Here is a 27,600-nt window from a genome sequence, read left to right on the forward strand (position 1 = left end):
ATCTTCATTTTTATTACTAGACTATTTTAATTCCAAGAAGACAATGCAAGATTTAAATGAAGTTTTCATGGCACAGATTATTTCTTCATTTAAAAAAACCTTTTAGGAATAAAAGCCCCTGCAACCCGTAGGGAATTCAGTTATCTGCAAAAACTTTTTTTCTTTGTGATCTCTTCATTAAAATATATTTCATTGTGCTCAAATGGGTTGCCGAAGAAATTCAATTAACACATACTGGTAAAGAAGATTTTCTCCTTGAAACAAAAGATATTTCTACAGGTGGTTAAAAGGAGGAAATTGAATTACAGCTAACCTTTTTCCATGCTGATGGTTAACTGTGCCATTAATTTTATTTTCTTATTCTACAAAATTTAGATCTTCCTCTGGTTTGGTTCACCTAAGGCTTTGCTAAACAATCCAGTGTAGGCCCAGAAGAATCCTATTTGCATTCTAGTCTGCATTAGTACCTCCTGAAAAACAATTGATTTATGGTTCTTGTAAAACTGGTGGAAAGCAATTTGTTGGCTGTAAAGAAAAGTCCTGACATGAACTCTTTGCAAGTCTGAAAAAAAACTTCACTAATGAGAATAAAATGGACTTTATGATGACAGTTTGAGTCAGACTGGATTGTGAATGCAGATGGGTGTTTCAAACGTTTACAGGCTGTTAATCTTTCACTATTTCACGCCTTGGGTTGAGCAAGCAATGGTTAGGAAAGGTAAAGCATTATGGCTTGTATGCAACTAGGTGTTTTGAACTCTTTCTGGTTTGTCTAGCTGTGCAGAACGGTCACACAGATGTTGTGAAGCTGCTGGTGAGCCGAGGAGCTGATGTCAATGGGTCCCAGTCGCTGTGTGGGTGGAATTCTCTACATCAATCTGCTTTTCAGGTATTCTGCATTTTCATTTTCACTATATAATCTTTAATAATAATAATTGCTTACACTTATATAGCACTTTTCTGGACACTCCACTCAAAGCGCTTTACAGATAATGGGGACTCCCCTCCACCACCACCAATGTGCAGCCCCACCTGGATGGCCCCACTAACACCTTTCCCAGGAGGTCTCCCATCCAGGTACTGCCCAGGCTCACACCTGCTTAGCTTCAGTGGGTTGCCAGTTGTGAGTTGCAGAGTGATATGGCTGCTGGCTTAAGAGATAATGTTCAGAATCATTTGTTTTACTGAGAAATTGGCTATTGTACTCAGTCTTTATCATTTTTAGGACAAACGTCTTTGTTTTAAAACATTACTGATCATTTGTTTTTAAATCAACATTAATTTCGAGTTACATTTGTTTGAAAACTGATTTGCTGTGAAATTTTATTTTCTCTTTGAATATATGACTGTCCTATTTATAAACTTTTAAAAAACGTATTTTACTTAATAAATCTATTTAGAACATAAGCAGGGTTACAAACAGAAGGAGGCTTTCAAGCCCATAAAACTGTTTTGGTTGGTAGTAAGTAATTGATCTTAGCATCTCATCCAGTTGCTTCTAAAAAGAAGTCAGAGAACGTCAACTGCTGGGTTACTTTTTTCATACCCTAAGAGTTCAGTGTGTAAAGTGTTATTATGTCCTCCCTGTTCTCTATTTTAAATGCAATTCCACTTAGTTTCCACTTGACTCTGTCAGTGCCTATAAGGATTTTGAATACTTGAATCAGGTCCCCTTGTAGTCGTATTTATTCAAGGCTAAAAAATCTCCTCTTTTAGCCAGCTAGTTCAGGATATTTCTTTCAGCCCAGGAATGTATCTGGTTGCTGTTCTCTAGACAGCAATACCTTCTTTGTAATATGACGACCAAAATTGTACATGTAATTCTATATGAGGTCTTGCTTATTGTACAATGTACTAATACATAATATACCTACTTCTTGCTTGCAATTATGATTGATTCCCCAATTATCTCAAAGATGTAAAAGATGTCAGCATAAACACTCAAACCATTTACTTTATTAACATTAATGTTTATCAATATTAAGTCTTCTGCACATGTGCTTACACACTCAATCTTTTATTTACATCTTAGATAATTTACGAACCAGAATTAATTTGCAGATTCAATAGTATTTGCTTAAGTAAAGTTTAGTCGTTCCAGTTAGTATGCATGAATCTTTTAAATAAAGTACGAAGACCAGTAGTCCTAATTCAATCTCCTGTGATAGTCAGCTAGTTACTTCACCCTAAATCTAGCATTTACTCCTTATTTATACTTTGTTTTCTATTAATTAACTACTGTAGTTCTTAATCCAAATATGCTCTATATTGTATGCCTACTACATTAAATTTATGAACTGATGTTTCATGAGGAAGAGAAGAATCTTTTGCAGTTTTCTCCATGACTACTGGTTTCCACCACTTGGTGTCCCTGTTATTTACACTGGAAAAAATAGAGAATTGCTCTCTAAAATCTGATAAATAAATAGTCTTTCTTCCTGGCATCTATACTAAATAAAAGTCCTGTGTGTACTACAGACTGCCTGTCACGGTGATTTTATGTTTCAATGTAAATTAGCAGAAAAAACCCCTGAAACATATATCCATTCTGAGCCACAATAACCCAGCATTTCACAAAGGAAGAAGCCTGTTTTATCTTGAAGCATACAAAGCCTGACCTATGTATTCAAACACTATTTTTATTTTGTTTTCTGAGGGCTTTGTTTAGCAAAAAACGTTTTGAAATTGAAATGATTTTTGGTCTGGAATTCTGCAGTTAATTAGAGTTCCATTTGGCAGTAACTTCTTCTGATGTTAATGGATTCATATTAGTTATGTTTTTCTGTGTGTTCTCAGATAGGCAGTAATGATTTTAAGATGTTGCTGTCTGAGTGATGAAGAAAGCAAGCTTTCAAGATGGACAGGTGTCATTGTGAATTTATTTTTGGAGTGAAAACTGTGGTGCTCAAGTGTTGCTCCACAGAAGAATATTTTAGTTACTCCATGTCATTTACATTACTACTACTAATAGTAATAATTTCTTATATCACTAGTAGTACCGCTGTATAATAGATGAACCTAATCACATTCCAGGACATTAAAATCAAAAAGGACATACAAAACCTGGTGTTTTTTTTTTACTGACATCTTTTGATTCAGTGTTTGTGCTAAATGTGTATCAGTTGAAGAGGCATGGTTTGTTGAGTTTTATTTTAATAAACACCAAGTGTAAGTAAAGGTGACTTGTTCATTTGGTTACTTTAAGCTCCCAAGCTGTAGGTAACATTCCCTAACATACACGTCTAACACACTGTATAGTATGTCCACCTGTCATTTACAGGGCTTTTGAAGAGTGTCCTGGCATTATGGGAATTATTTCAGTAAAATAGCTTGTAGTAACAGCACACTAACATGTCATTACCTATGGGACCTTTGTTTTTTAAGAGATTCATATAGTTAACAGATTTAAAAAATCATTTGAACAATTTAATTTTATTAAAAATACAAGCACTGGAATGGGAAGTTTTATGTAGATGAACAAAGATGCATTGTTAAGGAAAGAAAGGGGTCTCCATCTGAAAGAAATTACAACCATTTTAGTCCCGCTCCACTTTTACACCACCAAGGCACCTGCATCAGCGCAGTGTTTGTTCACTAGGTGTCACTGTGGCAAATGGGAAGGAGAGAGAGCTGCCTATGCTACAGAATAGGAAGTGAAGCAGAGCCTTGCAGAGTGGAATGAGAGGTTACATCACTGAGAACGTGCTGGGCTGCATTCTTGGCACATCCAGGCGACCCTCCCTGCAGCGTCCCCCCCAGTCACAGTGCAGGGCTCGTTCTTCATCTGCAGGCTAGAAGGAGAAAAATAATTTCATTTTACTGCCCCCCTGCTTGGATAAATAATGAGATATTGTAACAAAAATTACATGTGCTAGATGTGCTTTTTGGAACATGGGTAGTTTTATTTTTGTAACCTGTAAAAAGAGTATTGCCTTCAGCTGCCATTGTGCAAGAAGAAATACAGGGGGCAGAGTTGTCCTTTTCTTTCCTTGTACTTCATTTTCAAATAAAATGTGAATTATATCCCTATGATGAGTTCTGAATGTGGAGTTTTTGCAGCGAGGTGTCTGAAAACTAAATCTAAAAAGAATATATTATTTTGAATTAAGCTGAGCTTTAGAATGGGGTTACTTAACCTGCAGCCCCTTCAGTTCACTCCATTACAGAATTTTTAATTGATAATTCACGGTATCAGTATAGCAATTAAGGACCAGGATGTGTCAAAGTATAGCAGCAGAGGAGATTGAAGGAGCTGTAGGTTGAATACCTTTAGAAAATACTTAAAGTCTGCTGTACCTATTTGTCCTTGTTCATCATGTATTTTAGAGCAGTGATAAAAAAATAAAACACATGAAATGAACTAAAATGGTGGAAGAACACAGAGTTACCAAAAGAGGCTGTGCTTGAATATGCTTTTTAAATATTTGCACCAAATATAAAATTCTTGGAAAGACTTTGAAGCAGTCTGGCACTTCTCTATGGGAGCTTTTAATGCTCATATCAATAGGGTGCTTTTGTCCTGCTGGAACTCAGCGGGAGAAGGTGACTGGGCATTCGTACACGCTTGACTAATATTCCTGATCAATAATTAATCTACAGCGGTGTCCTTCTGGGGATAATGAGTGTTTCACACTCCTAACAGATGTTAATTTTAATTCCTGGCTAAGAGGGCCACCAGTCAAGGTTTGAGATTCTTTTTCTATAAGATTAGACGTCCATGGCAGGGTTTTCAATCATTTAATTGTTTCTCCTCTCAGCTGAAACCACGAAATGGCGTCCTTGGTGAGATATCATATATATTTATATAATTAGAAATACTCCATTCACACATTCTTCAAGAAATTGCAGTTTTCAGTCTGGTGCCTGATTTTACAGATGCCTGCCATATTAATATGAGCAGACTTGATGTAAAGATGATGGAGGTGTGATAAACTCTTTTAAGTGCACCATGGAGTAGACATGAACACATCCATAACTGGCTAGTAACCTACATTTAGTAACCTACTCTAGGAGCGGAGTGGTGGCTCTGTGGCTAAGGATCTGCACCTGTGGCTGGAAGGTTGCCGGTTCGAATCCCGCGGCCGGCAGAGCAATCCTACTCCGTTGGGCCCCTGAGCAAGGCCCTTAACCCCAGCTGCTCCAGGGGCGCCTTATAAATTGCTGACCCTGCGCTCTGACCCCAAGCTTCTCTCTCCCTGTCTGTGTGTCTCATGGAGAGCATGCTGGGGTATGTGAAAAGACAAATTCCTAATGCAAGAAATTAAAAATGGCCAATAAAGTGTGATGACATGGATGTTAACACTGCTGCACAACAGTGCCTGGCTCTTCATTCTTGGAATGGGCTTCATTCTGGGTTGAGTTTGCATGTACTTCTCATATTCCTGTGAGTTTTTTTTCCACTAGCCTAGCCCAACAACGTGTAGATTAAATTGTCCCCCGGGGAAAACGTTATCCCCCTTGAGGAGGCTAAATGGGATATTCACAGTATTAATTGCCTGTGGAGCAGGGCAGCTCCACTTTGCCCTACCACCAGTCTGGTTATGGGCTTATTTGGATACTCCAGAGCTCTGTACATGCATACACATACATGCTCACTGACTAACTTCAGCAGTTTTACCAGCGGTTGTTAAAGAGTATGGGTTTCGAGGATTCTTTTAATGAATACAGGTTTACTCATTAAAATGCTGTTGGGCTCTGCAGCACCACTAAGCTATTTCTGTCTCATTATAGTGAAACCCATCTCCTGGCAGCCACCCATGGGACTGCATGAAAAGCAGCTTTTAAAGAGGGGCCTGTATACACTGGTTGTTTTATATCAAGGTGGAAATATCTGTTTTTGAAAACAGTGGTAACTGGGATCCCAGTAAAAGGTTTTGATGAATATAGGTTTTGGACAGCATGCCAGTTTGTGGCAATGAAGCAGTTTGTACTAAAAATGTTTGCTTGTTGCGAAGTTTGCTGTGATGCATTTTTCTAGATCAAATCTATAATTCATCAGACAACTAAATTCTTATTTTGATCCATCTTCAACAGTATTAAAATTGAGTTAAACGGTTTTGGAAGTGGCGTTTTTTGATTTCACATTAGCTTGAGTTTTTTATGTGTGTAATTGATTGGCCTAACCCTGAACACTGGAATCCCACCTGTGCAGTGGGCTAATACAGCTACAGCAGCACTCCTCACTTTAAACCAGTGATCAATATTAGAAGCACATAAACAAAAGCAAAGGTATGTGAATTCTAGATTCTAGGTATGTGAATTCTATAAAATATGTATAAAAACAAAGTTTATTTGAATAATATCTCAAAAGAGCTTTAGCTTTATTTACATGGTTTATTCTGATTAATAACATTTGCACATCTATTAAACCTTGGGATTGCCATTGTCAAGTTGCTAGTGTCTATTATAGGTTAATGCTAATAGGATACCAGTTTAATGGCCTTTGTCAACTGGTGTATTAATACAATGTTGAATTTCTTTCTTTTCTTTCAGGGGTTCTCTGAGGTCATGAAGATTCTGTTGGAGAAAGATGCTGACATAGAGATCAGGGATGATTTTGGAATCACTCCGCTGTTCATTGCTGCTCAGTATGGGCAGCTTGAGTGCCTGAAGAGTCTAGCAGACTGTGGTAGGAAAGTGTTTTCTACCCCTTTGATTTTGGAACTGTCCAGATGAAATACCTTGCTGACCAAGATGTGGTTTTAGGGGCAAATGTAAACTGCCAGGCCAAGGACAAAGCCACACCTCTGTTCATTGCAGCCCAGGAGGGACATCTGGGCTGTGTGGAGACCCTGCTGTCCTACGGTGCTGATCCCAACCTCTATTGCAACGATGACGCATGGCAGCTGCCTATACATGCAGCTGCACAGCATGGGAGAGACAAGTAGGTTCCCGAGCTTTAGTCACTGACAGGGCATTTTCTTTCTGCAGTGCAGAATTGGTCCACATTCTCAAGCTGTTGCACACAAAACAAGCTAAAGTAAAAATTTACATCTTTTAAGTTTTCTTTTTCTTACCTATGACTCATTTTATTTTGAAATTTGAAGATATTTTTGTGCTAGTCTGACTAAATTCTCCCAGTAAATACTACAGATTCCTTGAGGCTATGTACTGTAAGTGTAGGGTTTCGTGTTGTCTTCTGGGACAATAAAGCAAAATATGGATGTTTTTTTGAAAGAATTTAGGAAGGCAAAATAGGAAGGAAGGCAAAATAGCCAATTTATTTCTCTGATGATCTGCTTTAAATATTGCACTGTATATGTAATATAGCAAAATGAGACCTTAGAAGACTACAAAATGTTTGTTACAACCTTCACATCCAAATCTCTTTTATTTGTCGTTAGGTTTTATGGTCAGACAGTTGTAACTTCAACTGTCTTCCAGAACAACACTTATTAATCTGTGACCAGTTCTGTAGAACACCCTGCTAGCACTACAGTCAAAGGCCCGTATCTGCCTGACAGACATATGCTAGGCTGTTAGAAATGTGCCTTTACTCATCTCTGAGTTTTTCCCCCACGGCTTTATAGATTTCCTTGTACAGCTATATTAAAGATGTTTGATCAGCCTAATTTACATTTCTGGGCAGAGCCAAATTCACATATTGTAAATGGACAATGTCTGACTGCTTTTCTGAGAATCCAGTTAGCTGAAAATTAAATATTAATATGATATGTCAGTCATCTGTTTTGTTGAAAGGGTTTTTAAGATGGAGCTTTGAAATGTCCTTCAAAAGTAGTTGGTACTATCAGGTACTTACTGTTTAGAGTGCATATTCAGGGCCTGTATCTTCACAGAGCCACTTAGATAGATTTCCACCAGGAGAAGTACAATTTTGAAGATTACAATCATGACAAACTGAACTGAATCCCTCATAAAACATACCTGGTTTAATATGTAGGCTCCGTATTATTGCAGGATCCTGGAGTTGCTTATTCCTCTGACAGATCGGATGTGTGATATGGGGAAGGGGAAAGTGAGTCCTGTTTATTCTGCGGTGCTAGGAGGTAACACAGAGTGTTTGAGGATTCTGCTGAGAGAAGGCTACAGCCCTAATGCCCAGGAATGCTTGGTGTTTGAGATCTTATCGCCACTTTGTTTAGCAATTTCTGAAAGGTGAGTTTAAATGGATTCATGCATCTCTGGTTCTGTAACTCAGTTGGATTGCACCATGGAAAATATTAAAGAAAAAAGAAAAGCGCCTACCTGTTATATATTGAGTCCTTGATATTGATGCAAAGCTCACAGATGCATTTAAGCTTGAGGACAATACCATTCTCTCTCTGTGGATAGTACATATTGTACCAGAAAGCTCTAAGTAAGATAACTGTAATAGATAACTATATTTCCCAATTCATGTATGTTGGCAATGTAATATTGGTTCAGTGTTCTGTAATTTAGAATATATTGTGCTCAAAGATCTTGAAGATGTGAGAGGTTTTGATTGCCTTATGTCACTTAAAGGAAATCACACCTACTGACACACTTCCCAGGTGATCTTGCCTAATTTCTCCTTCCTAGGAAACCTGAGGAAAAAACAGGACATTGATCTTCAGGATCCCGGTCTTCCATTAGTTTGATTTTATCATCTTTTGTTTTACACAGGATTACTCAAGTGACAATGTCAGGTATTTTAGTTGCTGCTGTAAAGCAATTTCATTTGATTATATAAGGTTGTAACTAATGAACGTCTAATGAACAGCCCTGTTACTAGATCAATGTAGGTTTCCACAATATGAAAACAAAACTTTTATCGATCACCTGTAGTTGTAGGTAGCACCTTTTTCATGTTATCTAGAGTGAAGACATTGGTAGCTATCTTGTGTTCTTGCAGACCCCAGTTGAGGGAGTCAATGAACAGTATCAGATTTATGACAAGATTGTTGGAGGTGAAATGGGTAAACAACGATCCACCACATTCCCATTTACAGTACCTTTAATTAGCTCTTAAAGTTTTATCAGCTTTATTTCCTCTTCTCGGTTTTTTTTATTAGGGAGCAATCAACCTACAGCAAGCTTCTTGCCTGCTTGAGGCGCATGAACTTGCCCATTTGTGGCTTTGACTTTTCAGTCTGAGACCTTCCAGTTCTTGGCCATCATGAGTTTTGTTATATGAATCAGTAGTTAAATGCTTTTTTTGTTCTTCTGTGTATGAGTTGCTGTTTTTTTTTTTTTTTTAAACGAGTAGTTCTTATTTTGAGCATTGGATTTTCCCATGGGAGTCCCAGGCTTCCTTGTGTGACAAGCCAGATTGCTGGAGAGAAGGCAGTCCCAGCTAAGGGCCTCTGAAGATATCTGGGTCTCAGCTGAATTCAGCCACAGCTGACAGGAACCTCATTTATCAGCCTCACTGCAGTAGACTCTTGTAGGGACAGAGGGTATAAATTGAAAACTAAGAACCGTGTAGTGAAATGGAAAGAAAAAAAAATATGTCTTACAATGTTGGCTTACGTATTAGAAAGGCAGACTGTAGCCAAGTGGGGTGTGTCTTAACTTGTAGAGTACATTAATGTGAGTAAGGGTAGCTAAAGGGTTCTGTGGTAGAATTACTGTTCACGGACGGAAATCTTTTGTTTGATACACTGACAATGTGGTGGCCTTATAGCATATACCCAAAAGTGGGCCAAAGTATTTTGAATATTATTAGCTATTCATGTCATCATTAAAATATTCTTTTTACTTTAATTTATTTATTCAAGCACTAGACCGATGTGTTAGCGGAACTATTTCAAATTACAAGCTTTTTTAAAAACTAGTGTTAGGTTGCCAGCAGGTATACGGTATACCACCTCGAAACCGGACATTGTCAGATGTCTGAAACATCATATCATAATTTTTAATAACCACTTATTTAGTTTAGTGTCACTGTGGCCTGGAGCCTATCCTGGGCAGCACTGAGCACTTGTCTGGACAATCCCTGGACAGTACACCAGTCCATCGCAGTTATATGAAATTAGATAATATTTTAGTAAACAAAACTATTCTTGTTTAGTAAACAAGAATATTTTAGTTGCTGTTAGATATGGTGTTAGTGGCCCAGTAGGTGGTCTTTCCTCTGGATTACAAGTTCCAAATTCCAAATTACCATCTCACTACGGAGAAAGGGGGCACTGTGCTTTAGGAGGGGCATGCTTAAGGATGATACTTTAGACTGTGGACCAGTCCACACTGCGGGCAGTGAAAATCCTGTTATGACTTTTTAAAGAGCAGCTGTTAACCCTAATATTATAGGCTAAACAAAGATATGTGGTTTCTTCTTTCACCTTTTCAGCATACCTGTTTCGTAGGTTTATTAACTGTTCTCTGCAGCTTGGGATATTCTTAGAACGTACTTGCTAATGTGGGGAATTCCGGGATTTATTTTTAATTGTGTGCTATATAGAGTGAAACAGCAGTGCATAATGTGAAGAGTCTGGGTGAGAGCTGGAGAGTTTTAATAAATGATCAGGCCCTGTGAAGCCATGGCAGAACTGCTGCAGCAGCATTTTAGACTGAATTAACTCCACTTTTGGAAACAAGATACATTTCAAGAGAATGCGTTGCTGAGGGCTTTTATTTTATTATTTAATGTCTCTGACCACAAGCATAACATACTGTATGTAAGTATTACATTTAGAGCCGAGTCACCTAGAGCATGCTAATTTGAGTGTTGTGAATGACTGAGCCTGGCTGCTCTGTGAAATCCAGAATTTTGCACATGATGATTTGCATGCTAGAGGCCTCTTGCAGCCTTTTTTGACAATCGTCATATTACTTGTGTTCCATTTGAGAAGAAAAGAGGCACTTCAGTCACACACAGATGCTCAATTATTCAGTTTGCCCATCATGAATTCACTGTAAGGATGGGTCTGCCCCCCAGACAGGGCAAAGGAGACATTTCCCCTGGCAGGACTGTGCATGACAAACCAAGCACGTTAAAAGGAAAAAGACACAATGTACACTGAAGAGGTCATGCATTTGCACAATGGTTACTCTGTCATTTCTTTGGGTATGAAAATTTTGCACTTTTATGATCCATGGCTCTTAGAAACTGCCAAATCAAGCAACTTTCACTGTCAGTTAGTTAATTAATCAGGCATAGCACAAGGCAAGTGCTGGAAGCCTACTAAAGCTCTTACAGTTTCCAAACCATGAAATATTAGAGAAAGGAAAAAAGGATAAAGGAAATGCATTACAAAAATAAGGTGAATACTATTTATTATTGTAATTATTTCTGAAGAGGAAGAAATAAACTGCAATAGGGATATTCAGGAATGTCTTTGTCCTACAGTATATGCTGAAGCTAATATAGGATTGGACATGTGTAAGAAAAAATGTCTTAAGCCAAATAAAGGAGTATGAATAATTACATTTAGATTTAAATAACTTTAAATGTGTTAAGGAAACATTAGCACAGGGCCATGGTTAACATTCCTGACAGTGCTGTAAGACAAGGATCAGGAAATGCAATGATAGAGTGAGCTGTTACATGAGAGATTAGTGAAAGCATTTTTTTTTCAATAGAAAGACTAATGGACTAACATAAAGCTGGCTCAAATTAAAAAAAAAAAGAATAAGCACTAAAAAAAACTTCTAGCATATTTGCATTTCATTCACAAAATGAAATGGGGATTAATGAAATTACTTTATAAGGAAATTCACCGTAATGTGCCAAGCCTCATTATTTCATTTGCTGCTTAACAGGCTTGAACAGAAACCTAAGAGGTAATTCACACTGATAGTCTTTTTAAAGCGCCATTATACAAGGTTTCCTTCTTCATCAAAAAAATATGGCACTGTGAACATTTTGAAGTCATGGAATATTGATAATGTTCTGTTCATCACAGCTGTGGAAGAAAGACAGGCTCTGATATAAAACTCCCATAAAGCTGAACATGAGATTGCAATAATACCGTGTGTCTGAAGCAATGCCTATCCCAATACCTGCCAAGGATATCATTTCAAGGGGAAGAAGAGTCAAACCTGAATAAGATGCAGTACAAAGGACATCTAGGCCCTGGGCTTGAAAAACTGCATCTGTTTGTGAAATAATAAAAATTAAATCCATGGGGAGGAACAAAGGGGAGAACACCTTTTAGTACTTTTAGCTTTGGCTGTATTTCTGAACTTTAGATAAGAAGTCCTTGTTTTTACATATAATTATGTTTGGAATCCCTGGGTCTTTACAACAGAACAGTTCTGGTAGGGTGTGTGTTATCAACATACAGTATAGCATTGGATTCTGCAAGTCAGATTGCAGTGTGGTGATATTTGTGGTCCTGTGATACTCAATACACATGGCCTACATTTCTCCCAAACACAGTTATTTTCACATAATTAGAGTGACAACAGGCCTTTTCAAAATAACCACTTGCTGTGTTTTTCTATTGATATATACTCATCTACGAAATTAAGTGTTTGTCAGCCTTTGATTATGAGGAGAAGGCAGAACAAGAGTCAAGTGTTTGCTATTAGAAAAATGGATAGATGTCTGTGTTACATATAAATTAGCTTGACTTACTTACATGTGACATTTTGCCTGTTCACTCATAAAATAGGAAGTAAAATACATCCAAAAAGTGTTTTTTTTCCCCAATTTTTCCAGGTGGGTCAGTGCGGTATCTTTTAGGACATTTGCAAATATAGTTTTGTATGAAAGTAAAGTGACGAAAACACAGTGTCTTCAACCCCTGCAATATGAATTTGCACAGAAAGAAGGATGAGTATTAAGTTTAAAAATCTGGGACAGAGACTCAAGAAGACATGTAATGGATAGAGTCCTAAAGCCTTCACTGTGGCCAGATTGCTGCTCTGTGGTAAATGTGTGCCATGGGCAATTTGTAAACAGTTGAGTCAAAACCATGCTGTTTGTCCTACAGAACCCATACTACTGCCATATGATCCAGCAAGGTTTCTAGGACACTGATGCTGAGCACAGCTGCATGAGATCCGTATATGACATAGCTCTCCGTCAAAGACTACACGAGATGGAAACAGTTCTTAATTTTAAAACCTTTGAAAAGCAAGTCTCTGGATGATAAGTTCTGTGAATTTTAAAATGGACCATGTTTTTTTTGTGTTGTATAGTTGATTTTTTTTTTTTAAAGTGTGGAAAACCCTGATCAGATCTGGAAATTCGTATGGCTCCAAAATGTATTGCCATTTGAACTTGTGAAAACTCCTTTTTGATCTTGCACATGTGATGGAGTGTAACAGCAGGGGGGGCTTGAGAAGCAGAATCAGGAAGAGGAGTATGTACTGCAGGCCTCTAACTGAGCACCTTGCTGAGACTCAACCCCTCAGGCGGAGTTCCTTTGACAGATGGCCTTTGATCATGGCAGTGATTTCCATCTATCAAAGAAGGCAAAGAAGAACAGTGGACTGCAAAGGATAGGGCTGGGGGTGGAATGTGTAAGAGACATGCAAGGAGGAGAGGAAACTAGCTGCTACATACCATAGCAGGCCTCTTGGTGGAGCTGTTGACACAGCTGTGATGGACTGGGACGCTTACTGTGTCCTGGCAGATCAGAGCAGGGAGTTTTGTGTCTGAGCAGAAGGGATGCTGAATATTGCCTGATTCACAGGCGACGTGGGCTGTCCGCAGTCAGCACGGATATTCCTAATGTACAGGCGGACACAGTGTGGAACAGAAGCCCGTTCTGTTTGCCAGCAAGCATGCATAATTACATTCAGTAGTTATTTTAGCTGTTAAGAAACATTCCTACTTTATACTATGCTGCTGCATGGTAGCTGTAGTTATTAGCACGGATCCACACAGGCTGTAAATATGCTTGTTAGAGTAATTGGTCATTTGTTCTGTGTTTGCTAATAGAAAATGTTTTTTCCCTTTTTTCTGAATCGACACATTTGACTCTAAAAATAATAGAGGAGATTATGTACTTCCTAATGGTGTCATGTTTCAAAAACTGTTGGGAAATTAAACTATTTAAAATCATCATCTTTACACTTCAGTTTAATAAAGTACATATTTCCACCATACGTAGCTGAATGTACAGTAATAGAATAGTATAACCATCATGAGAATGGAAAATTCCATGTTCTGAAGTGACTCCATAATGTAACACAATTGAGGCTTTAGTGGTAAACTGTATGGTTTCAGAACCATTTCATACCAATGTTGAACTTATGCAGGTGAAGTTTAGGGTTTTAAATAGTGTTAAAAGGTGTTAGATTAAATAGTTAGGAAGATTGTAACACATTGGATTTCTTCAGTGTCAATGTTCAATTGAATAGAAAAGAATCTGAAACTTCAGTCTAGTTTGCAAATGTTCTAACCATTTGGCACTGCGTTAAAATCCCATGCATTTTTTGAAGGAGGAAGCTCATAAAGTTCATGTTTCGTCCTGTTCTTGTTCACAGTTACATGGAAATGGCTCTAGTTCTCCTGAGCTCTGGGGCCCGCGTGCTGGAGCGTCACTACATTGCCTGCTTGGAGGAGGAGCACCTGTCTCTCTTCAGCTCACTACTGGAACAAGGAGACCCCCTGCCTTCGGGAGAGCACCTGGAAGGCTTCCTTGCAGCCTGTGTGTCCGCTCAACAGCGCTCTCCTGAGTGGCTTCCTGAACTGCTGCTTGCAGGATTTGACCCGGTGCATCTTCTTAGTGAAACATGGTAAGTAGCGGTCTTTGTTGTACTTCAACAACATCATGACAAAGACACAAAGCGCTGAAAATTTCAAGTAACATTTTGACCCCTGTTTTTAACTGGGCTTTTCATTGCAAAGAGCACAGAAATAAATTGCTGAAGGGATCCATTGCTACCCCTCTGAGATTGAGAAATTAGAATGAAATATTTATTTTCAGGGCTGTGACATCACCTATAAGAGATTCTAGCACTTTTTTGGTTTTCCTAATGTCTTAGAGATAGAGTTTCCTACAATTGTTGTTGTTAGCTTTGGCTACGAAAGTTGTTGCTTGTCCTTGTAAGGTGAAGTTTTGTGTGGCAAGAATAAAAATCTTATAGTTGAGTGCATATGGTGAGAATTTTCAAGTACTTGTCATTCAAGCTGTTGTTAACTCCTCTTTTGCGGTGTTTATCATCCAGAATAGCCTCAAAAAGTATTGGCATACACAATTCCTTCCAACAAAGCTACAATTTTGGAACCTGGAGACCTATTTCACTGTTTGTGATGTGGAGCACAGGGATACAAATGCTGTGTGATATGACTTGACCACCGTCAGACAGCCTTGGTAATGTTAAGACCAATATCGGTTTGAATTAATGGCCAAAGTGTGGTTACTGTGGTATGGGTTGTAATGACAAGGCTTACAGTTTATTACAATTATTCGAAAATCAAGTTACAATAAAAGGGGTTCAAGCATGTATATCTTTGGGTATTAAAACTAAGTAAAAATGAAGTTATAAATGTGAAACTGGGGGGTGAAAAATATGTCATTGTTTCAGTTCAGATAGAATGTGATACTTTCAAACGTTTTCTTCTCTTTTTCTGATGTTTTAGCAGAAAAAGTATTGGAACTGTTTAATCCCAAATTTGTGTTGTGATTTTCACAATTTTCAGTTGCAAGGGTTCTAAAAGTTAAAAGTAGTAAAAAATATCTAAAATGGACCAAAAGCACTTTTAGGTATGAGCCTTCTATTTAGTGCAGAACTGTGTTTGGGAGAGAATTGCCATTTGAATTTTTTTGTGTGGACTATAATTAACTGCATATATATATATATCCATGGCAACAAGCCTCTCTTATGTCTGTGGAGTGAATAGAAACACTCCAGTGGAAGCAGGTGTTTCAGCAGGTGCGGCTCAGCAAAAGAGATTCAGTTTATTGGGAGGTCAATCAGGTGCAGTAATACATGGTGGTTGCTGGTGTATTTTTCCTCAATAAACTTTGGAAACACTTTGAAATAAAAGAGCAGAGGAAGATTTTTGTAGTGGTTTCTTATGGAGAACTATCAAAGTAATGTTTCAGTCCCAAGACGTTTGTCTGTAAACAGTCTAAAAGTTGAATTCAGATTTCCCTTCGCACTTATAAGTAGTTAGGTTATGCTTGAGACATATACATGCATTTTTGTCTCTGCTGAGATGTTCAACGGGGACTAACTGAAACTTTTCAGAAGTACTCTGTAGAAGTTAATATGTCATGGGTAACTATAAGTGTTTCAGGACTTTGAGATAGGTTAAGAAAGAACAGAGGGCATTTCACCCATGCTGGTTTTGTTGTCAACTTTTAGTTTTATTATACCCGAAATCATTTTGGTGTTTTCTACCACAGAAATCATAAAATAAGTACCTTATTTACCAGTTTGAGAGAATACTTGAGAGTTCTCCCAAGCAGTTCTACCCGTAAAACCACTCACTGTCATAGTTGTCATTAGCTGTCTGTAACCAAGACTTCCCAATTAAAGTGTAGAGTTGAACTTTGGTGGGGTTGGGGGGGCTTGTCTTGAACAGGGTATTATCAGCTTCGTATTGAGCACTAACCCTTGGAATGTTTTAAAAAGGATGGGGGTTTGCAGTATTGACAAGTGAGAGCCAAATCATTCAGGAAAGTAATGCTGCTCCTATACAAGCAAAGTAATGCTAGCTATGTGAAATGCTAGTATGAAAAATGGATTCTGGATATCTGGATTATATTGTTTTAGTAAACCTAGTTTAAAGTTCACAGATGTTACGTAAAGTACATAGAATTATTATCAAACACTTTTGAAGGCATAAAGGAAATGTAAAAAGATTTAAAAGAAATTCAAGACTAGACAAACACCTGGAAGATTAAATTTAATGTAGGCAAGAGTGTTACATATGGAAGCAAAAACATGACCTATAAATAAAAAACGGGAAACACAGAGCTTGCAAAAGCTACTTAGGAAAATATGTTGATGCATCATTTACATCTGAAAGATAATTGAGGAAAGAAATAAAACAGCAAACTGAATGTTAGGATATATTTAAAAGTGCTGAATATAAAGTGAAAATACTGTACTAAATGTTTTTAATAAATTCATTTCAGGAGTTTTATAGTTCTAAAACCTTTCCTATGTCAAAACGCAATCAGTGAATGTTAAGTGTGTGCTAAGGTTGTTAAAAGTGTTGGAACAATTTTGATGTGATAACAGTTACATTTTCACTGCTCTTGCAGTGATGGTTTCAGAAGGAAAGTAGTTGCAAGTTTCAAAACAGACTGACACAAACTATAAATACAATTAACATTTTAAGTCAGAAGAAATAATTCTTGCAGGGAGAGAATAATGGAAAGTAAATGCCAGCTGTGCTGCTGGCTGATTATCTGCCATTAGGAAACGGTTGTACCATACAGCTTTATAATGTGGAAATAGCTCTCTTACAGCAGGGGAGTGTTTGCAGCATTAAAATGACCTGTCGGCAGCTGTGAGACAGGCTCACTATACCATGAAATAAGGTGGTGCAATCCGATTTACCACTCAGGCTTCCTATTTAGCCTAACTGTATCTTTTTTTTTTAACTTTTAAAAGGAGAGCAATCAATAATGAAGTAAAAAAATGAAGGGGTAATATTTCACTTGACCATAAAATGGTAATAGGTTAACCAATGCGTGTTCCAATTTTTTAAGTTCAGATATGACTCCCACGTTTGCAAAGTCCCTTCCAACCCCTTCTTTATTTTCACACTTAAGGCTTTTCTGTGCTTGATTTTTACTTGCCCTCGTTTCATTCGTCTCCCCTGACCTCTATCCAAAAATCCTGCTTGTTCTTAATTATCTGCTCTTCTACTTTAATTTTAAAGTTTAAGTCTCTTTCTCGATTTAATTATGAAGAACCTTCTCTGAGGCAGCTCCCACCTTTAATAACTGCCAGAAATGCTGGAACTCATCCAGAACAATAGCAGGAAATTGTCTGCTGACTAGATCACACATGGATTTAAGGAACAGAATGCAAATTCATCACATTTAACAGTTTAATTTTCTGATTGCGTGAGATTTACGATGATTTTAAAATCCATTCATTTTCAGTCCCCTTTTCCACGTAAGGTTTACGACTAAAAATGAAACATTTATTAAAAAACGTTTAAAAAGCAGTTATGCTTCTAATAATAGCTATTGTATCAATTAAAGGATAAAACAAAAAGCACACGGTTGCTGATTTTTATATGGGTCTTGACTTCTGATTTCGGCACATGAAGCCAAGTAAGCTAATTAATGTCTTTCTGGAATGGGTGATATGCCCAGTGGTTATAAGTGAGTGTTTAATTATTATTTTTGTACAGTATTTGTTGTATAGACCTGCTACAATCCACTGTTGATGCCTCCCACAGTGGTGACTATGTAGAGGATACTGGAAAACTCAATATAATAACTTGTATTTCAAAATGTCAGACAATGGGATTATTCGTAATCCATCAACATGCCAAAATTGATTTTGTAAGTGTGCTTGCTGTTCATTTAATCTTTTCATGGAAATCTGTTAGAAACCAGCCTCTTGCTGTCCGGTGTAATGGTTCAAGGTGTTCCAGATACGGTGTGTCCAGATGACAAAATTGTGTAAAAAATGTACTTTCTGTAAATTTTTAATTGATTCCAAGATCCTTAAATCCTTAAGATTCTTAAATCATAAACCCTTTTGGTGTTGCTTGGGTTTAAAAAGTTTTACTGTGTTTCCGTAAGCCAGGAACACACTTTACATTGGTTTTTAATGGATTCATTAACATAAGTAATCTTTTTTTTAGTGCTGATTAAGGTTAATAAACGTTTAACATAAGTCTGTTTTGTTCGCTGAACATCACAGCAATGGCTGGGAAGCCTGGTATTCCTTTTCTGATTTTTCAGAGACTCTTTCTCATAACTCATAACTAAACATTCGTTATGCAGTAATATTAAATGAAACTGGATTTAGCAGCAAATACTTTGACAAGTCTTTTCATCAGAGTTACAATCAAATCCAATTTCCTTTTCATGCTTAAATTATTTTACTTGAGTTTTCTGGTTGCATAAAGCAGTGGTTCCTTGCACCTATGCTGGGGGGGGGGGTTCAGACCTAGTCCTTTCAGTTTAAATGTGGGACACAAATCCAGCTATTAAAGCTCATTGAGGTGTGCCATCTGAAATTTAACCAATTGGACCTGGACAGATGAAAAAAAGTTAATGGCAGGGTATTTAATATAATTCATTATATATACCGCTTAAGAGACGTGTAGTCCGAAATAAGCAGAATGTATGAGGAAGGTTGAAAAGGGTGGTACGCTTTTACCTCAGGTTTTTAAAAATCGGGATTGAGTGTGGAAGCCAAAAGTCTTAATTATGTCTAAATAAGCAAGCAGATCAATTAAAGTCTCCGGTTAGCACTGGAGATTTACAGCTCAGCAGGAATGAAAACCACAGACAGTGGTCTCTCCAGTGGGGCTGAGAACTACTGATGTGGAGGATAGGTTTTCAGCTTTGTAGGTGGGGATATCGGTCTGTCTGCAGTGCACTAGACCTTTTGAATCTAGTAGTGGCTGTGCTGTAGTACTCTGCTCTTGAGTGTTCTCTGTCAGGCATACTGAGGAAGAAGCAGCTTGAAACTGCTAAGTGTATCTAGGCTGTAGTAAACCACAAGTGTAAAAACCATCTGAGCAAAGCCAGAATTTAATTGGCTAGAATTTCACACTATAAACAAAATTATCATGATCATTTAGGGTGGAGCAAAAAGGGAACTGCATTTGTACCATAATTGCTCAAATCCCATTCAGTGCCAGTATTGCTAAAAAAGTTGTGAAACAAAGTGTTACAATGTGCCAAGGTATTAATTACATTTTCAATACAAATGAGTCATACAGGCTCAATTCCATTTGAAACTAACTTCTGCGATGTTCCACATTATGCAAATGACCCTAAATCACTCACTGTTTCATTCAGCTGCATGCATAAAACTGCCTTAGTTTTTATTCTGAATATATTTCATGACAATTCCTAGGAGACCGAAGCCTTTTCTTTTTGGTTGAGCATTAGTGCAGTGCACATGCTTTGGCTTTCTATAGCAGGGTAAGAAAAACAGAGCTTTCCCCTTTTAATGTACACGATACATCATGAGAAACAGTCTTTCTAACTCAAGTTGAGGACAATATTTCAGAAAACTGCCACCCATGACATAAAGCATATCTGTGAGGGCAGCAGTATGTGGAGTGGTAAGAGCTTTGGCCTCATAATTGGAAGGCTGGAAGTGTAAAGTTCAAATCCCAGATGGGGCACTACTATTATTATATACCTTTAAACAAGAGTCTCCGATTGCCTCAGTAAAACGCCCAACTCTGCTAATGTGTACAAATGGAAGGTCCTTTGGATAAAGCCATCGGCTTAATATTAGTTTTGGTTTTATCATCATTATTATATGTTGTGATTTCATTATTTCTCATAGCACATCTGGTAAGACGACCTTCCTTGAAAGAGTGCTTGACATTTTACTCACATACTGTACCATAAAGGCACTTGCACTACTGTGCAAACACACAAGTAAATGCTTGCGCAACAGTTTTGACAGCCATCGGAAATGGAAAGATACAATAAATATTAGTTTCAGTTATATATTAAATTAATTTACAAATCAATTTTATGCAATCATTTATAGGATTTTAGGATTAAGTTATTACTAAGAAAATGCTGGCTAACAAGAAGTGTTGGTTTCTGAGTTAATTTGGATTTATCAAGAAAAGCCATTTTATAAAAACATACACTTAAAAAGCAAATTTGGGACTGAACAAGAAGTTTTTTTTAGGCTGGGAATCATTGCCCTTGTTTTCAGCTGCTGCGTCTGTTCCATCTGGTGCCAGTGCTGCTGATCCTCTCCCATTGATTGCCTTTATATGTGTGATTTATTTCCTTAAGCTACCATTTTAAAACAGTTGGCTAGAATTCTTAACTTTAAAGTTTAATTTTCAAGAGATTTATAATTATTCTGTAGAGACACATTTTGTCTTAACATGATTTTTTAAATCACTCTGATTATTACATTTTCCTATTTCAAGGAGGAAGCTAAGACTTTAATTCTTTGGCTCTGATAGCTCATTATATTTACAGCTGGTGTCTTTCTTAGCCGTGTCGTTAGAAGGAATCCCAACCTGAAAAGTGGAAACTGCCAGCACTTTTGGAATAACACTGCTCTTTCTTCCTTTTTTCTGTAATTGCGCAGGACTGCTTCTGTAACGGACGATGCACTTAATTTTGCTTTGGAGTTCACTAATTGGAAGCGGCTTCCTCCAGCTGTAAAACAGACCTTGTCCAACCATGCTGAAAACTCCACCTGGGTTCAGCCCGGGCATTTTGGTAAGAGAGTTAATTTTCTGCACACAAAACATGACAGTTATTCTAGAGGCAGAAATATCAACTGCTGTGTTACATAAAATTAAGATTGTGATTTAAAAAATTGGTTGTATTTTATCTCCCTTTGTTTTTCTTTAGCTAGTCTTTTGTTTCACTTGGCAGTGTTCCTTGTGCTTTAAAATGGTGACAGCATTTACCTTTGACCTCAGGTTTCTGTGGTTACTTTGCAGCACTGGAGCTATCTGATTAATTTTTCCTATGTTTTCTCCTTTAGTACAAATATTAGTTCATATATTTTTAGATAAGAATGTCTTATAACTTAACCTTGACTGCATTAATTATTTTTTAACCTGTCTCTTGTCTTCATACTTATGAAAATTGTGGTATATAAATAGAGTGCAATGGCCTTGTTACTCTGTACTGTCTGTAAACAAGCACAGGTAATGGCCTTCATGTTTCTTGTGTGCCTTGCTTCACTTTATTAGACATGAATCCCAGAAACATTCAATTGCAATGCTTACCTGAAGCACTGTATAACGCAGGGAGTGAAAGCACTGGAGTTTAGAGATATGTGCTGAAGAAGAGCTCACACTGGTGCTGGGCCAGCAGGCAACAGGGGGTATGTAGACCATCAGCTGGGGTTGCTGTAAGACCTGGGTCTCTTTGGGTTATGAGGAATGATCATGGGTCCCAGCAATGTTTACTTTGTGTAATACTGCTGTCAAACCCAAACCACACAACCGATATTGTAGTATGGTTTCCTAAACCACAAGTAGATAGAGATCATAAGGTTGTTGTTTTTTTCTGAAAATCGAGCTGAACATTAAATACCATGGAGTACTGTCCATACAGAGTCTGTTCAGTGAGCTGGGAGTGATAAGGCTGCATTGGTAATGATGATTTGGTTTTTGCTGTAGGTTGTTTGCTTTGGCATGGCTGGTTTCCTCCATGCTGGGTGTTTTCCATTGAGATTCATTTAATTGTTTGAAAATGCTGCTGTCCTGTCTTAGAGATGAGTCAGATACAAATTATACAAACTCTTTGATTATCACATTGTTACAAAATAACCTGATGTTGCTGAACCCATATTTGCCAGTAGCCAATTATTAATTTATTCAGTCAGACATAGCCTTCCTGATTTACACATACATATTTTAATGTATGTGTAATTTACACATACATTGCTGTCATTTTTATACAGTTCTTGGATCAGCTGCTTTGTGAATTAGACAAAGATCAACATTTGCAAAATGAACAAAATTTTGATAAATTGGACTCTTTACCCCTAGTGGCTCTTACAATCCATTTCTTTGCCATACTTTGTTTTATCCGGCTAATTGTATCTCAGACTGATTCATTCATGGGTTCAGCTTGTGGTCTTTAACAGATCTACCAGGCTGGTAGGAATCGAGATGAACATTCCACTGACTCGTACTCAACACAAACTCATACCTGACATTGTGTGACTCAGACTTGATCTTGTGTAACTCTTGGATGCTTTTTCATCATCTTTTCTCTTTTAGTTTCCATAGAGATTGAATCTACTGTATATGTGTTACTCTGAGGGAATATCGACAAAAACAACAAAATATACATTTATTAGAAAATCTCTGAACCAGGTTAAAAAATTATATACTTCTGCTGGAACTTTGTGCTGTGTATTGCAGAATTTTCTCAAGTAATGTTTCATGCTGATTTATTTTTTTCACACAGAAATAGTGATTTCCAATAAAATCTGGTTTTGTTTGTTAAACTTTTATCAATTATTTATAAGCATAATCCATTTTAACCCATAAAAACTCCTGCTATAAGTGTAAGAAAGCTCAACAATGAATTTAAAGTACAGTAAGTCATGTTTATGAATTAGATGGTAAAATACTAAGGGAAAAGCACTTCAGACAGTAATCAATTGGGTCAAGATAAAGTATTTTCTGTTCAAAATAAATTTAGAAGTTCCATACAATGGTGAGAAAGAATGTGTATGTTTTAGCATAACACACTGAATATTTAAGAGTAGATGTTTAAACTGTGAAGTCTTTTCGAATTTGGTAGATCCCTAGTCATGACAAACAGATTAATTTTGTCCTCAAATCACTTCTTACCATATTCATGACATCTAATGTTTTTTTTTACTGGGTCATTCCATTTTCTCTTGAACATGCATCTTAAAATGTACTGTGCTAAGTTTCAATTAATGAATTTCATGGATTCCTTTTTAGAAAAAATAAGTATGGAGATTTTTCTTTGTATATTTTAGTGTCATTTTGAATGCTTAAGCACTTAATCACCTCAGTGGTGTGAGTGGATTGGGCACAGGTGATTTAACCTGTTGAATATTGAGCCTGGTAAATGAAAGGAAAACACAGTAACAACCAATATGGTCCAGGAATACAAGGACAACATTAACAAGTAAAAATGCATTTGAGTTAACAAGGAATTTCATATATTCAATATATTCAGGTATTCTCTGTCTCTGATAAGTCTTAATATTTTCAAATATTCTGTAAATTTTCAAGAAAAAAGCTTTTAGTCCACTTTTTAGGGATAAAGTGCTGAATTGCTGCTCTTAGTTTTATTGATATCTTCGCACAATTAAGCTTACAAGATTGAATGAACCAAGTTTAGAGATGCTGTGATCAAAGTGCTTTTCTGTGTGCCAAGGTTAAATGACTTATGCAGTGGTGTAGAGATTTTGAGCATTTTCAACATTTCCGTTTTTAAAGCCGAGTATAATTGAAGCCTGAATGGTATTTGATAGATAATTGGGTTTTATTGCTTTAGCTTTAGCGTTTGGTGTTGAAACCCCCTCCATCTTGCTGGTTTATCTTCACAGGATGTGCTGATAACTGATGAAAGGAAATCTGAACTGGAGAGACTATAACAGATTTGCACATGCTGCCAGTGAATGTGATTGCAAGGAGAGATTTATAATCTCATGCTGTGTGTATTTGAAAATTGAGTTTTTCTTACATTAACTTGTAAAAGATGTGGGAGTTATCCATTGCTCTAAAGACTTTCGCAAGAATAATAATAAAAATAACATTAAATGTTTCATTCTTCTTAAGTGTTCCTTGTGAGGAACAAGAATACTAAATTCCCTAATCGTACATACACTGTAGCAGCCTAACCTAAAGCAATACTAACCCTGTGAAAAAGGGTAATGCCAATTATTTTACATCTTCTAAGTTTTCTCCATCACAAAATATACAGTTGTTTCAGTCTTTCAGACATACATATGTTATCCTGTGCAGTTATAAAATTATTGAATTTTTATAAACCTACTTTGCAGGCGGAATTAGGACTTTGACTTTTTTTTTTAAAGGTGCCCTTGTGTGAATTACTTTGAAAGTCTGCCGGTGTGTCTTCTCTTCTGAAACATTCTGTTCAACAGTAACAATCAGGATAAAAGTGGAAAGATCCCCACAGAGACTGTTGAATGTCCCTCAGAGGGTGACTATAGTAAGAATGCTGGATGTAAAGACTGAAGCCTTAATTTGATTATTTGGAGAATGTAGGGTTTCCTGAGTGAAACAGCAATATTTGCCTCTTCTTTAAATAATTGAAAAATAAGCCACAGGGTTGACCATGAGTTCACCATGCTTCCAGCATAGCTAGTTACAAATTCCTTTTAGCAGAAGCTTATGTGGTCTGAAATTACAAACCACTGTGAAGCTTATGTATCCATTCTTTTAGCTGCAAATAAAAGCAACCACACTGCAGACTACAGGATTATTTCAGTGTTACTTTTCCTAAATAGTCTTGGACTCATAGAGATGCCATGCAGTGTAAATATATGTGCATTTCTGAATTCTGAGGATTTCTAACTTGGAGTGTTACAAACGTTTAATTACTGCATGAACTAATTAATGGTTTTCCCACTTTAAACTGCATCTCATTGGTGCTACTCTCCAATGAGAGTTAGCTAATTAATCCCTTTTATTTAATGCTTTTAATGCAGCTGCTTTAAGGAATTCAGATTGGTGGTATACCCCCTTCATTTACATATAAAATTGTGCTGATCTTGACACAATACAACACTGGAAACATGTTCCAGTGTTAATTCTGTCTGTCGACCTCCAGGGAAGATTCACTTAAAAGGCTGTGCTAGCTAATCCTGGGTATCATTTTTATTTTTAGCCTTATAAAATGTTTTGTTGTATTTATTTCTCATAGCTCCAGCACAGGTCCTTGACTGAATTTAAAGTTGTTTGGTTTTTCAGATTTTTGTTACTCAGTTTTCTTGACAAAATGTTTCAAATCACCTGAGTTTTACCCTTGTTACAGAATCCCATTTCTTATGTGGTTTCAGAATCTCTTCCTTCCTTGTGCCATCTTTGCCGGCTGGAGATCCGGTCTCGTCTACAAAGCGAGCGGAAGTGTTCACGCCACTCTATTCGCCAGCTCCCACTTCCCGTTTGCCTGCAGGACTTCCTGTTGTACTCCGACGTCTGCCGAGCATATCAGATCCCAGTCCGAAGATCTGACCAGGAACACAGTTAAACCAAAAACCAGGACCACTGAATCCTGGAGATGTGATCAAGTTTTCAGTTGTAATATCCCACTTAACACAATCTGGATTCTAAAAAGGAATTTTATTGCTTCGTAAACAATTTGATAAATAGTTATTGTTGATGTAAATGTTTCCAACGTCATATTTGTATTTGTTTTTCTTTGTTAAGTTGGTTTTATGTATCTATATAGGTAAAAGAATTTGAGTCAAACAAGGGTACACATTAACCTGTCTGATGGCCTGTTTAAATTATTTTGTATTTTGTTTAAGTTTTCTTCTTAGCGATATAATTCATTTTAATTGTGTCAGATACTTTTTTCAGTTTTTGTTTTCCCACAGTGTGTGTCTATGTGTCTTTTTGATAGAAACTTATCTCGGCGTTTTATGTAATACACAAATATGTCTTTAAAATGAAATTTGTTATTCTCCACAAATATGATTAGTGGGTACTGTAATTTCTAGTGATTGTCAAAGGAAATAGATATATGCCAGATTAAATGTTTTCCAAACTGGTGTATTGTGTAATCAGTTGCTTGAAGGGGCTTGGAAAAAACAATTCTGCAAACATTTCCACCTGTACCACTAGAGGCAGGTACTTGTCCATTGTAAGTTTATACAGGACAAGACGGAGCACCCGTCACCATATCCAGTGGCTGGATTCTTTATAATGCTAAAGAGACAAGTACTTTGCAGCTATGTGAGGCTCTCTGGCTTATGTACCACTTCTGTCCTTTCAGGTCTTGTTTATACTCTTACCAATAAATACTAATGGAGGTGAAAAAATGCTTTCAGAACTGAGCAGTGTACCAAGTCTGACCAGTTTAATACAGTGGCATGAAATTTATTTTCTCAATTGAAAAGCTTTTCCACTTTAGCCTCGGCAATGCATCTCAAAGAAGCTGTTATTAAGGGAAGTTGAACAGGTGGTAATTGCCATTTGAGCAGCGAGATTCATAACTAGCATCTGTTTTAAGCGCTCTTGAGTTCTATTTTAACCTTTAGCCTGTGGTGTTGTAAATGGGTGACAAAGTCAATCATCGTGAATCATTGCAAATTGTTCTTTTGCCCTCAGCTTGTGTTGTTCTAGTGAGCTTTGTGTGACCATTGATATAAAACACAGACACTGACAGGGAACAGAAGAAAAAAAGACTGAGGAAGTTTAACAAACCTTTTTTCGTTTTTCGTTTGAATGATGCCCATAAACTTATGGGCATCATTCAAACATATTCAATTATTCTGTATATCAAAGGAATGAAAACCATGATTATTACATGCACTTCATTTTTCTGCATTGTTTCAACACATGTACGTCTTTCCATCTACATAATTCCAGGGTTTTCTGCCTTTACCAGAGAGATTATATTAATTACCTTCAAGGAGAAAGTCAGTTATTGAAGTATGTCCAATGGAACTATAACAGGGATAGTCTGACTCAAACCGCAGCAGTGGATTTTGGCACTACCAGTTTTTCTAGGTCATCATAGTGAACTCGTTACGTTAATACAGGTCCTGGAAATACAGGAAAATACAGGAAAAAAACATCTGAATTGGCAAGAATGAGAAAAACCGGTTGATTATCACTGGCTTCAGATCATACTAAAACTCTCATTTTACTTTCAGTTGTGCTTCTGCTTAAGCTAACCTGGACTAGAGAGTCTAGCTGTCAATCCTTAATTTTTCTGAATTGGTTACTTTTTAAAAAGTGTAACCAATTTGACTACTGCCATCTCTGCTTGTTTTACAAGACGGGTTGTGTACCACAGAGCATTTTAATTAAAAGATACAAACAGGGTGGCAACTAGGGAAGGGGACTTTTCAAAACAAATGAATGATCCTCTGTTGTGACAGCCCCAGGGTTTGGTATTGGGG

The 27,600-nt window shown here is 37.1% G+C and overlaps 1 protein-coding gene across 3 annotated transcripts in view; it reads left to right on the plus strand.

Annotated features, from left to right (window-relative positions):
• The window catches only part of asb3 (ankyrin repeat and SOCS box containing 3), a 28,192-nt gene extending 1,948 nt beyond the window's left edge, over window positions 1-26,244 (plus strand). Inside the window, exons 3-9 of one of the 3 annotated variants that reach the window (XM_088609670.1) lie at window positions 777-889; window positions 6,493-6,628; window positions 6,706-6,883; window positions 7,918-8,115; window positions 14,359-14,610; window positions 21,091-21,224; window positions 25,531-26,244. In XM_088609670.1, coding sequence (XP_088465796.1) covers window positions 777-889; window positions 6,493-6,628; window positions 6,706-6,883; window positions 7,918-8,115; window positions 14,359-14,610; window positions 21,091-21,224; window positions 25,531-25,721 — 1,202 coding nt within the window. In that variant the 3' untranslated portion in view covers window positions 25,722-26,244. The remainder of the gene's footprint in view (window positions 1-776; window positions 890-6,492; window positions 6,629-6,705; window positions 6,884-7,917; window positions 8,116-14,358; window positions 14,611-21,090; window positions 21,225-25,530) is intronic. The other 2 variants (XM_088609671.1, XM_088609672.1) reach the window with 2 other exon arrangements.
• Window positions 26,245-27,600: the final 1,356 nt, after the last annotated feature.

This window comes from Lepisosteus platostomus, chromosome 17 (assembly GCF_059453375.1).
Source record: "Lepisosteus platostomus isolate fLepPlt1 chromosome 17, fLepPlt1.hap1, whole genome shotgun sequence".
Taxonomy (NCBI): Eukaryota; Metazoa; Chordata; class Actinopteri; order Semionotiformes; family Lepisosteidae; genus Lepisosteus; species Lepisosteus platostomus.